The sequence below is a fragment of the Xenopus tropicalis genome, chromosome 1, assembly GCF_000004195.4.
Source record: "Xenopus tropicalis strain Nigerian chromosome 1, UCB_Xtro_10.0, whole genome shotgun sequence".
NCBI lineage: Eukaryota > Metazoa > Chordata > Amphibia > Anura > Pipidae > Xenopus > Xenopus tropicalis.
Genome location: NC_030677.2, coordinates 99,229,155 through 99,242,472, shown reverse-complemented (window position 1 = coordinate 99,242,472; position 13,318 = coordinate 99,229,155). Strand labels below are relative to the sequence as shown.

The following is a 13,318-nucleotide window of genomic DNA, read 5'->3' as shown; positions in this document are numbered from 1 at the left end:
GGTGTAACTATTAAGGAAAAAGACCCTGCAAATCCTGGGAGGAAGCAAGTGCTATAAGGGGCACAGCGGGGCAATGGCTGGTTAACAGTTTTACTATATGTATATGAAAAATGTCAAGTCTGAAGGTGTAAGGGGCCATAAAAATTGGGGTTCAGTCACTTCTAGTTCTGCCATTTGCTGTTTGGCAGATTTGGCTTCATGTACATGTGGAAAGAGAAGATACCCCACTACTGCCTTTTTGAGTGAAATACATAAATGCAGCATTTAAATGAACCCCAGTGGCTTGATCTAAATGAGAGAAATCAGGGCTGGCCAAGGACTGCCAGGATAAATGTTGTACCAAGTTCCACCTCTGAGTACATGCAATAAAGAGAAAGGCAGCAGCAGCAGCATCTCTGTATCTCCCTCCCTCTTACACCTCTCTGCAGCCCACGGGTTCCTGCACAATCCCGAGGAGTCACCCAAAGAGCTTCTGATCAGGGACAAATGACAGCGTGTCCCTGAGTGATTAATCACTGGGAGCAGAGCCGAGGGGAGAGGGATGAGGGGAGAGCTGGAAAAACTGCTGCGTTTGGAGCTTTACAGGAGAGATCGGAATCAAAGCTGAGCTGGAGGTGTCTGGAGAGGATCTGAGCATCCTGGGGTTTTACTAAAGAGAAAAGAGAGAGAGAGAGATTCAGACTGCAGAGGATCCCCAGGCAGCTGCAGTGCAAACAATGCTGTAAAATCGCAAGAAGGAGACGCAAGAGAGAGAGAGCGAGAAGGTGAGAGAAGCTGCAGGCTGATACAATTGTACGTACTTATTAATGTTATTTCGGACAGTGATGGCATCTCTTTGTAAGGCGACAGTAAAAATCCTGCAGCAAAAAGAGTCAGCATTTTAATGAGGAGAGCGGAGGGAGGGAGTCATGTTCAGCAGCAGCAGCAGCAGCAGCACTCAGAGCAGAACAATATAGCAGCAACCATGCATTTAGCTACAAGCACTGGGGGACCTTGCTATGAGGAGAGCTGATGTAGGAACCTACATGTATGGACAGGGTATGGTTAGGGCTATACCTATATTCACTGCTGCATGAGGGGAGATCGATAGATAGATATAGATAGATAGATAGACAGATAGATAGATGATAGTGTATGCTTTTAAAACAATATATATATATATATATATATATATATATATATATATATATATATTAAATTATATGTGTTTTTGTACATAAATAAATGTGCAGATGAACCTAAAACAACACTTCTGTATTCTGTATACATATTGTTTTGTACATATATGAATAAATGCAAATGTGTAAATAGATCTAAAAAAAACAAAAAAAAAAAACCCTATTGGATGCCTTCATGTGTTGGGGTGTATATTGTAAATTGTGAATGTATACATGGGCTATTAATCTTTGGTATTTAAAATGCCTTTTCACTGCTATTGCCATTAATGAAGAATTAATATATTTGTTTTATAATCTCCCAAGAAGGTTTTAAATAATTCCCTTGCCATGTTCTTGAACACAGTGTTGGCATAAATGCCAGAATCCCTGACCTGCATGATCACTAGTGTTGGATATGTTTAACAGTGCTTAGAGGACATGAGCCATCCAATGACCACTGTGAAGAGCTAACCTTGAGCCAGTGGGAAGTTCGGAATGCTGACCATGTCTGAGTAAGACTCTAGTCTTCTTAATAGGGTCATGTGTCCAGGGGGAAGTATGCATTCCGTAAGAGAACGTGATATTTTGACCAGGCAGCACATTCACTTTATTAGGGAGATACTATTTAACCCCTATATTTAGCAACAAAGAAAGCAGAGGTCAGTTATTGGAACTTCAAGGTAAACTGGACAGCAGCTTCTATAACCTCTCTTTCAGAAAGTACTAAAATTGCCCACAAAGATGTGTATTTCAACTAACTGTAATAACATTACCTTAAGAATTTCAATAAAGAATATTGACTATCGTCTTATTAATATTAAATGTTTAGTACCCTCCCTTTCCTCTTATTTACTCTGAGAGAAGTCACAAATCCTGGCTGGGCGGATAGGGAATTGCTATTAGTCATGACATACTACTCTCATGGGTCAAGTGACTGTGGATTATATGTGGAAATAGCTTTATTATGTTTGGTTAAGAAAGCCAAGATGCTATGAATCTCCTATAAAGTGCCAACATTTATCTTAAAGCTAATTATATGTGACAATGTTTTATTTCATAGGCTTTGTTATAAACATGGTTGGGAATATTATTGAAAAAATAAATTCTATCTGGTAACACAAATGCCTGGAGTCCTGTGGCATATAAAAGAGACCAAGAAGACATTATTATTTTGCATCAATATTTTAATGCCCTATCCTCTGCTTTCTGTATTCACGGGCACTGAAAAATGTATTATTGCATAAAAATTTTAAGAATATGTCATTGTATAAAGATTTCCATAACACCAGTAATGTAAGGCACAAGTCAATCAATTTCTCCAAACACTGCAAATGGAAATTCATTCCTGAATCCATGTCCATGTTCAGGGATTTGGGTAATGCTAAATAGGTGAGAGAGCTGTGGAAGCTGTAACCGCAGTGAGAATACTGGCACCAGAATGGGCTGTGTAAGGGCTTCTCTCCGCCTCTCCCTTTTGTTTCTCATTGCAGTGGAAGGAAAATCCACATTCTCAATAATCAAGAGGGGGTGGAGTAGAGAGAGCAGGACAGAAAGGAGCTGTGCATGGCCATAATGTCATATTATTATAGGTTCAGCTAGGCAGTTATTATTATACATTTGTATGAAGCATTGTAGGCCTCGACAGTTTTTAAAAACTGATAGGGACTATGACCTTTCATGCCAGAAATACAGCTCCCAGCATCTTTAGCTGAAGGGTTTCTAGTTAGGTATGCATAAAGAAGAACAATTTGAGTGGACTTCAGATTGAGAAGCATTTCCAGTGTCATGGTCAGCAAACATAGCCAAGTCTAAAGGAATCTGAGCAGTCCTTTTTTCTGAATAAAAATCTAGAACATACATGCTAGTGTTTAGCCTATGCTATTAATTCCTCATTCCCAACAGTGTAACAGTAGTCATGATCCCCACTGCAGTATTTGTGCACTGCTATGCAACATAAAGTATAACACAGAGATATAAACATGTTGAGTGTGAATCAGTTTTTGTCTCTATATGGGTGTCTGTGCATATATTGTGGTTTAAAGACTGAAGGCCATTTAGTAGGTACACATGAACACACACATCATTGGCCCAGAGCTCTTATTGAGTGAAAGCGCTGCAAGTGATACCTTTTTATTTAGTATTCCAGACAATGATGTACTGAAATACTTGTAAATCTGAGCAGCCTTTGGTGCATTTTGCACTGCAGTCCTTTGGTGCCTGATTTTATGAATGTACCCACTGCACCTCAACATGGAGCACAGCTAAGGGGCACTGATCATAATAGATTCATAAGCAAGAGGGCCACATGCAAGATATTTAATATGCTGTAAGCTCTCTGAGGCAGGGAAACTCATCCCAACTATGTATTGATAATCCTAGCACTTATTCTCAATGTCTAATTTATAATAACTATAGCCTTTTCTGTGCCCTGGTTTCTCCATTTCAGTTGCTTCAGTAAATCTACTGGAGAACCCCACAATACTATAACTATATTATTTGATCACAAATTATTTCCCTTTTCATTTCAGGTTTTTCTCCTATTCAACTGTACAATGTATTTCAAATTATTACAGGTTTAATATCTGAATGAACACTAGGAACCAGCAATACCATTAACATCAGATTATATCTTAATTTAATAAGGTGTTGGTTCATTGGCTTGCTGCAGTGCAGTCTCACAGATTTCCTTTGTTAAAAAAAAAACTCACGTGCACATTGGCCCAGCTTTTCTGTGCTTGGTAGGTCATTAGGGATGGTGCAGCACATCATGATGAACTTGCAGCTTGGAAAATGGAACACTCGCTACTATTTCTACTACTGAATAATACTAATGCGCTTGTGCTTTCACTTTGTATTATTTTGTATTAATGCTAAAGCCTTACGGAAAAAATGGCCAAGGTCAATGCAAGAAAAAGACACCCCCCCAAAAGTCAATTGTATCTCTCTAGCATTCAAAAGGAGGTTAGTTGGGCCAGCTTTTAGTTTTACTGATTTTCTGCATTAGGCCTTAAAATAAAACCTTCTTCTCCTTTTGTGAATATATAATATTATGTTTCTTTGTAGAAACTATAAAATATAGAATAGTACAAAGAAATAGGTGCTTTATGGGGGTTACAATTCCGGAAGTCAGTACTAAGAAAAAGCTAATTTTACTTGGGTTCTAATATTTTCTACTTCATGCATCACAGAGCATGTACTCATACATGCCAAAATCATGTCACATTAAGAATATAAATAGTATCAAACACTGCCCTCAGGTCACTGGCTATGAAAACACAACATAAAAACAGTATAATGTGTTTAAAAAAAGTAATGTTAAATAAATTCAAGAAGGCAGTCTTTGTTACTGTGGGCATGTCATATACATTTGGTTGTATTACCTTTTAATAAAAATAGGCATGTTTTATAGCTGTTTAAATCACAAGGACCCACCATTGGTTGGTGATTGTTGTTGAAAAGATGTTCTGATTGTACATGAGTGATGTACATATAGCAGTACAAATCTATTTCTGGCATGGTAAGGAAATACTGAACTGACTGAAAATGGTGATAAGAATTACATTAATACAGTAAAATATGAAATTATCATTAAAAAATCTACAAAAAAGAATCTTCAAAAGAGAGCACCTTTTACTTCCTTAACTGACTTCTTAAAGGACAAGGAAAGGCAAAGTCGCTTGGGGGTGCCAAAATGTTAGGCACCCCCAAGTGACTTTAATCGCTTACCTTGTACCCCAGGCTGGTGCCCCTGTTAGGAGAAAACAGCACCAGCCCGGGGTACCTGTAGCGGAGCGCTTCCTCCTTTCTATTCGCGCTGCTGCGGATTGTCCGGGACAGGCGCATGCGCAGTAGAGTGAAAAGACGACTTCTCTGTTAAAGTTTGGCTTTTCACTCTACTGCGCATACGCGCGTGAGCGATACAGGAAGGAGGAAGCGATCGCTGCTACCCCGGGCTGGTGCTTTTTTCTCCTAACAGGGGCACCAGCCCGGGGTAAAAGGTAGGCTATTGAAGTCACTTGGGGGTGCCTAACATTTTGGCACCCCCAAGTGACTTTGACTTTCTTTCTCCTTTAAAGGGGACCTGTCACCCTAAGAAATAATTCCAAATTCTTTTCTATTGTATTTGTCCAGTAAAATAAACAATATAAATGTTGTTTCTTTCAGTCTTGGAATTACACAATTACAGCCAGCAGGCAGGTGCCAGTTTGTGGGCACTCTTATTAAAGCAAAGTTTGTATCACCCTAAAATCGTGTTTATGTGCCAGAATGTGGGACCTGATGTACATGCCCATGTACAGGCTACACAATTAAATCATGAAGAAGGAGGGGGAAAGTGCGTGCTGAATAAAAAGTGGCATAGAGGCGAGGCAGGCAGTATGTGATTGACAGCTGGGATTTTTAAATGCCTTTATAATGGGCAAGGATGTGTTAACAAAAAAGAGGAATTTGGTTTCATGTTAAATTTGCAAAATTCCTTTTATTATACAGCTTTTTATGTCTGGGTGATAGGTCCCTTTTAAAATTGGCATAGAGAGAAGGCACAGTAAACTACCTCCTACTTGACAAAGGGAATCCTAAAATGGACAGAGCCGAAAAAGGTAGGGTTTTGGCAGATTGGGGATTTCTCAGAGGAAACTGGGCATGTCATGATTGGGTAATTTTTTTATTTAAAGGTTACCTCATCAGAACAATTTTGGCAGTTAGTATTTAATATACTATATTCAATACACAATATTATGCAAATAATATATAATATCCACTCCTACCCATTCCAAGTGTGTGATGTACTGTATCTAACAACAAACGTTTCAGAAGTAGTTCTTACAAGATTAGGTTAACAGTACATGCAGTACATCTTTACAAGACTAGGTTAACAGCAATATTTTACATAGGACTGTTGCTGAACAGTGTTAGAAAATGAGTACTTTAAACTGTAAAATAAACTTTAAAATGTAGTTTGAATATAAAACAAAATATTTGCAAAGTAGATTTAAACATCATAAGCTGGAATAGCTGTAGAACATATTACTCATATAAAAATAATAACTCCTTTAAGTGCAAGGTGCACAAATCACACACTTGGGGCAGTGATGTCTCAAGCCACACTTGTGCAACCTGTAATGAAGGGCATCAGTCAGCACTTTGATGTGTGCCACAATGTTTCCATGTAAATAATTACGCAACATAGATCAAAGACTTCTCCAGAAATGCAGCATTTGGCATTGTACAGTTTAAATTGTGAGTCATTTATTTTCCATATGCTGATAGAACCAGTGGTTTATGCATGTTTACCAAGTTTAAGGCTTTAATTATCCATTATATTCCTGCTTTCTCTATTGGAAAGGTCATTCTGTGAAAGACAAAGCTTTACCTAATTAGACCAAGTTAAATGCTTTTTGGCGAATAGTGATGAGTGAAACTGCCCCATTTGGCTTTGCCGCAAAATTACCTATATGGCAAAATTTCACAGAAACTTCACCACTTTTTTCAGGTTATTGCTCATACCATATGCATTAAAGTCAATTGCTATTTTTTCTCATGCCAAATGAAGTGAAGCCAAAGGACCTCAAACATGAGGTCTGGTAAAGTCACTTAACTTTTGCGTGTTACTGAGCAGTAACTTGTGTTTAAAGACTTTAATTGATATTTTACAGTTAATTACTAAAATGTAACAGAACAAAGAATACACGCTATTTTAAGAAAGGGGTGTTTCACTTTTAAGTTGACTCATTATGTATTATTACTTAGTATGTTATAGAATGGCCTATTCTTAGAACTTTTCAATTAGTCTAATATTGTATTGATTTAATTTTTTATTTTCTATAGTTTATGAATTATTTGCGTTGCTCTTCTGCCTCTTTCCAGTTCTCAAATGGGGACACTGACCCCGACAGCCAAAAATATATTGCTCTGTGAGGCTACAGTTTTATTCATATTCCAGTCTCTCATTTAAGCCACTGCCTGGTATACTGAACTGTAACAAGCAGATAGCTGCTGAAGTTCCAAACTTTGCTGAGCAAAATATGATATAATTGAAATTGGCTCAGAATATTACTGTCTACATCATACAACAAATGAAGTCAAGTTAACTACCCTATAATGATCATAAAATTATAGTATCCATGTACATCAAATAAGAATACAAATGAAAAAAAACATTCCAAAAATAGCAATTTAATTTCCAACAAATTAAATGGGCTTTAATACGTGCAAACCCTGCATTTTGCACAGATGGCATTCCCCTTAGCTTGCTGATATTTTTTTTTAAAAAAAAGCAAAAGATAAAAGTAAAATGTGTACCACAGATAAGGATAAAACCTCTATAATAGATTCCAGGGAAAAGAATAATTGTAATGACACAATAACCAGAAATCCCCCGAATGTGAAGTGTAAGGGACCTCTGGTTTGTGCAGCTCTGCAACCCAGTGTATTGACTTTCTGCTTTTAAGGGTATTGGTCTGTTCTCTTTGGTCTGGTCTATGTTTACCGGTATCAACAACTGTGATATATGAACAATAATATTTATAGTGACTTCTGGGTCCTGAAACATTGTAGCTAATTAGTCACATTTGATTTGTATTTACTGAGATTTGTTATTCTAATGCTGAGGTGTAAAACTTTCTTTCAACTACAGCGACTAGTTATTAGACTAGTGATAATGAGTATAACATTCCTGCTTTATATATTTTGTATTAATCAAATTAAATTGATTTTTCTTTTTAAAAAATAAATCAACCAAAGGCTCATTCTGTTATGACTGCAATCCAGAATTTAGTTTGGGAATCCCAGCTTTTTTTGCTATAATGGGCTGAATTCTCAGTGTTCAATTTAACAACAACTGAACTCTGTTTAAGGGCTCTGGTACACGGGGAGATTAGTCGGCCGCGGCAAAACTCCCTGCTAGCGGGCGACTAATCTCCCCGAGTTGCCTTCCCCCTGCCATCCCACCGGCGAACATGTAAGTCGCCGGCGGGATGGCAGACGCGGCGGGAGAGATTTCGGGAAATCGCTGAAAAAGCCTCGCGAGTCTTTTTCGGCGATTTGCGCAAAATCGCGCCGCCGCGTCTGCCATCCCGCCGCCGACTTACATGTTCGCCGGTGGGATGGCAGGGGGAAGGCAACTCGGGGAGATTAGTCGCCCGCGAGCAGGGAGTTTTGCCGCGGGCGACTAATCTCCCCGTGTACCAGATCCCTAAAAGGATTGGTCTGTTGAAGGGTACACATTTATATTCAGATAACCCATTTTATATAATCTCTTTCTGATTCAAAATCAAGGCAGATTAGAAAGCGAATGCCATATTCAGTAAATTAAAAAATATATGGATTCTGTGCATCTCTATATTCAAGTGCACCAAAAGCCCCCAATAATCATATCTTTCATGCAGTGGGGCTTCTCATGCTCTTCAACCATATCAGCTTGGTTTAATAGACCTCAGCTTGAAGCAGGGTCTGACTGGGCCGCTGGGACACCGGGAAAAATCCCGGTGGACCCCAGCGGCACAATCCGACCCTCTCCGGCGCTCTCCCTGCCTGACTAATCCTCCGCGACGTGTTAAATTTACGCACTCTGGGGAGGAGCTCGAGTGGGGGGCCCTACAAGGGGGGTTATGGGGGGTTAGGGGACGCGGCCGGCAGGGGCACCTGCTGGGCCCTTGGGGCGGGAGCCTCGGTTGGCCCTTTACCCCCCAGTCTGACCATGGCTTGAAGTTAAATGAATGCTAATGATATCCATTGAACTGATATATATCTAACTTTGAGAAGTGCTTTTGACTAATCAGACTGGCATACCATGGCTGAATGTTCATGAAATGGCCATTATTTTTAGCCTTATTACTACAGTGAATAAAAGTCTTTGTAAATTTTAAACTTCTATTCTTTTACTATGATTTTTGAGATACAGATATATATTAATACTTACATGCACTAATTTATCCTCTTGTTTTTTGTTATAGGACTTTACAAGCTGTTAAAATGCCAGAGCAAAGTAACGACTATCGGGTAGTTGTTTTTGGAGCAGGAGGTGTTGGAAAGAGTTCTCTAGTCCTGCGTTTTGTAAAAGGAACGTTTCGGGACACATATATTCCCACCATTGAGGACACATATCGCCAGGTTATCAGTTGTGACAAAAGTGTCTGCACTTTGCAGATCACGGACACAACTGGAAGTCACCAATTTCCAGCAATGCAACGTCTCTCAATTTCTAAGGGTCATGCCTTTATTCTGGTGTTCTCTGTTACTAGCAAGCAATCCATAGAGGAACTCAAGCCAATCTACCAGCAAATATTGCAGATCAAGGGTAGCATAGAGAACATTCCTGTAATGCTGGTTGGAAATAAATGTGATGAAACACAGAGAGAAGTGGACACAAAGGAAGTTGAGGCTCTGGCCAAAGAATGGAAATGTGCCTTTATGGAAACATCAGCCAAGATGAACTACAATGTAAAGGAACTTTTCCAAGAGCTACTAAACTTGGAGAAACGGAGAAATATGAGCTTAAACATAGATGGCAAAAGGTCCAGCAAGCAGAAGAGAGCAGAAAAAATCAAGGGGAAATGCAGCATCATGTAGTGATACAAAGTCCTGGTTTACCCATTTCATGCTCGACCACAGTCGCAAAAGGTTTTCTTTCCTTTTGAAAAATCGAAGATTCCATGTAACTCGCTGCATTCTATCACTGTGAGCGCATAGGCATACACTAATCGCCTTGCACGTTCATTGTGCAGCACCGTATGGTTTGCTTTGTATCTACTTGTCCCATTCTTATTATTTTTTTATGAACAGTGAACAAATCTGTCATCCAAATATATTCTAACTATTTATTTTTCAATATCTGTTCTCCATCACCCAAGGCTGACTTTGAGATAAATTCATGTTCTGAAACTGGCCTAAAAACTAAAAATACTCAAATAGATAAGCGGAATTTATTTTTCTTTCGGTTTATGTTAATATGTGGTGCTTAAAAGAAATATCAGAAAAAAATTGTCAATCAGTTAGTGAAGATGTTATATTGGGATCACAAGAAAAGGACATCAATGAAGACAATTCCCACCTTGCAATACTCAGAAGAACTTTAATAAAGAATCTAGCTAAAATATTGAAAGAGGCATAACGAAAAGCAGGAATGAAGTGATTGGCGCGTATAATGGTTTTGGAGACAAAAAATATTTGAATATTTAGACATCTGAAGCAAACAAACTGAAAAGTGTTCTCATAAGATATGATAACAAGCAAGTGGCCTATGGACATGGCCAAGTGTCTGCATAGGAAAAATCCACATATGAAACATACAGTAGTTACAATTACATGGATGCAACAAGTCTTCTTATGAGTTAGTTTGAACTCCTTACCTAGGTTTGCCTTCTGTAAGTATGCCAAATTTTAACCTGCATTTTAATAGCTTCTAATTATAAAACAAAAAACCAGAAGGTGGCACTTATTATTTTATACAGGTTATATTGCCAAATACATACACCATTCAAAAATGAATTAATCACAGATTTTTACTTCTCTAAATCTATAAGGAAAATGCCATGAAATGATCACTGTTATTCAGTATGTATTTTGTGTGACGTTATAGCAAAAAGTATTTTTTTATTAACAGAAACATGCAGTATCTTTGTGACATTGGTGTATTTGTAAAGAGAAGACAGTTCAGTCAACAAATATTCTATCAATGTAATCAGTTCTAATAACGGAAATCACATTAAGAATTCTCCATAACTCTGCAGGAGAAAAAGGGGTCAGAGAGTGCCAAGACCTCATGGATTTATTTTCTAATATAAGTAAAAATGAACTTCAGATGTCTGAAAGATCAACGTGCTCCACCTTCTGCAGAAATGAAAATGTTGTTCTCCTTCCCAGCAAAATCAGTTTTATCATGAATTGTATTTATATAGCATTATTCATAGCAACCCCAAAAGATGTTAAAATAACCTTTGAATGTGGACTTGATATTCTAACTGGAAACTGGCTTGTTGTTTAATACTATTAATTCCATTCATTAGGGTAAAAACTAGGGAAGATATTTTATAACAACTGTATTGTGATCTTCACATTTCTTGAACTGACATTTTCGTGTTACCTTTCATGATGTAGATAATAGCAGTTACATGCTTTATGTAACACATTGAAAAGGCCCAAGTTTGAAAATCACAATGTAAGAAACAGGTTGTCATACAAAAAAAAGGCTTAAAGTGCTGTTTAATCTATTTTTTCTATAACGCATAAAAGTACAAAACCTAATATAACTCAGGCCCATGTAAGTGTGTTCACAAGCACAATGTAAATATATTTATTGGAATATACTGAATAGCACAAACTGTAGTCACAAAAAACGTGGAACTCCTTCGGCAACAAAGAGACCATCAACATATTGAAGACTACAATTTACAATGTTTCTGAAGGTTTAAAAAGTACAAATTAATGTTTTTGTTCTATAGGCTTGAACAATATGATGTCCAAATGTGTGGCAAATGTTTATAAAGTAACCTACAGATATGGTGTGTCTAGAAAAATCTAATGGTCCAAAATGTTGAACTATTCTGAATAAACAATATATCTTTAACAGCAACCATCAGGAGCAGTGCTAGAAAAACATTGGCAGATTACAGCACTGCTTCCTGAAATTCAGTTACACAGTATTTAACCAGAAAATGAGCACAAGTTAGGTAAATATGAACAGCAAGATCCAATTATTAGCAAATTAGCAATGAGGGTAAAAAGATAATATCACGATAATGAAAATTGTTAGTTGCAAATAATTCATACATGATCAAGATAAATAGTTTTGTTGACAACCTTTATGTTACAGTAGGTTTTCAGTCTAGAGGGTCAACTAAAGTAAGAGAAGCAAAAATAGTTAAAAGAAACAGATGATAATAATAACAGTAATAAAAGTATTCTATGATAAAAAGTCAATATTAAAGTATTACTGATCAGGGATGAAATGTTGCATGTATACAGGATGAGAATAACTGTTTGAAAGGTATGAACAGCCTATATTAAACCACTATGAGCTGTCTGAAATGGAATAACATTCAAATGGTACAAAAAATATCATTTTGCTGAAACTCAAGTAAAGAAATCATGTTTCCTGGACAAGAAATGGCATATACAATATAGGTGGAATCGGGGAAAGAATGGTTCAAGTAACTATACTTGCCAGTTTTATGGAGAAATCAATGGCATAGATTGACAAGAACCGTAACCAAGCATAAAATCCACTGGAATGCAGATGAAACGGAAGCTTAAACATCCATATGGAGCATGAGACTACAAAGACAATGGACTAGTGGGGGGATCTTAATTTCATTGGAAGGATATCATTACAAGCCTTTGTAATATCTCATATTAATGAAATAATACCATGGTAAGTGATACCAAGAAGATGCTATCATGATAACACACAAAATAATATATAACTACTATGATGTGTAATATGAAATCCTGATGATGCAGATTTAAAAATATGAGCACCAATTATCTACCATACATAACATTATTATCAATATTACTATGACCAAAGTATGAACTTTTATCTTCGATACATTTGGATTTGTTAAAGCACTTATTATGAATACAAAATTGACACATTATGCATGGAGAAGCAAAGGATAAGGCCAAGCATGATCCATATATATATATATAATTAATGATACACCATGTTTATAACATGATCGCAAGATGATAAAGAGTGAGTTATTTGGTGCTGATGCAATAAAAATGTGGTACTGCCCTTGAAAAGTACCCAGGATTCCACTGTGTTTATTCCTCCTAATATAAATGTTCTAGCACTGAAACACAGGCTTTTTCCATATTCATAAATGTGCTGCAGCAATTGTAGTTGTGGATTATGTACAATTCAGGAATTTTATTTGCCAAATATTGCACTATAGCTTAGAAACCACAGGGTCCAGTCAAAAACATTTATGTATGCTTGACACTGTTGCTAATTAATAAATGCTGTTTTAGAATTGTCAAAAACCAGTGTACCCCATGTAGAGAGCATTGTAAATTACTTACCAATGGAGCTGGTTGTTTTGTTACAGCAACTTAAAAAAACGGACTGTAGTTCTTATGAAGTCCCTCTGGTAATGCTAGCAACATTCCCAATTCCATTGCTTCATTAGGAATCAAGTCTGTATAATTTATTGCTGTAGCTA

General features: G+C 37.3%; 1 protein-coding gene across 3 annotated transcripts; it reads left to right on the top strand.

Annotated features, from left to right (window-relative positions):
* The first annotated feature begins 355 nt into the window (after positions 1-355).
* diras1 (DIRAS family GTP binding RAS like 1) lies at positions 356-12,909 on the top strand. 3 transcript variants are annotated; one of them, XM_031902234.1, is made up of 3 exons: positions 357-764; positions 9,110-9,763; positions 9,796-12,909. In XM_031902234.1, exon 2 carries the CDS (start codon positions 9,129-9,131, stop codon positions 9,723-9,725), a length of 597 nt encoding a protein of 198 aa, XP_031758094.1. In that variant the 5' UTR covers positions 357-764; positions 9,110-9,128; the 3' UTR covers positions 9,726-9,763; positions 9,796-12,909.
* The last annotated feature ends 409 nt before the right edge of the window (positions 12,910-13,318 follow it).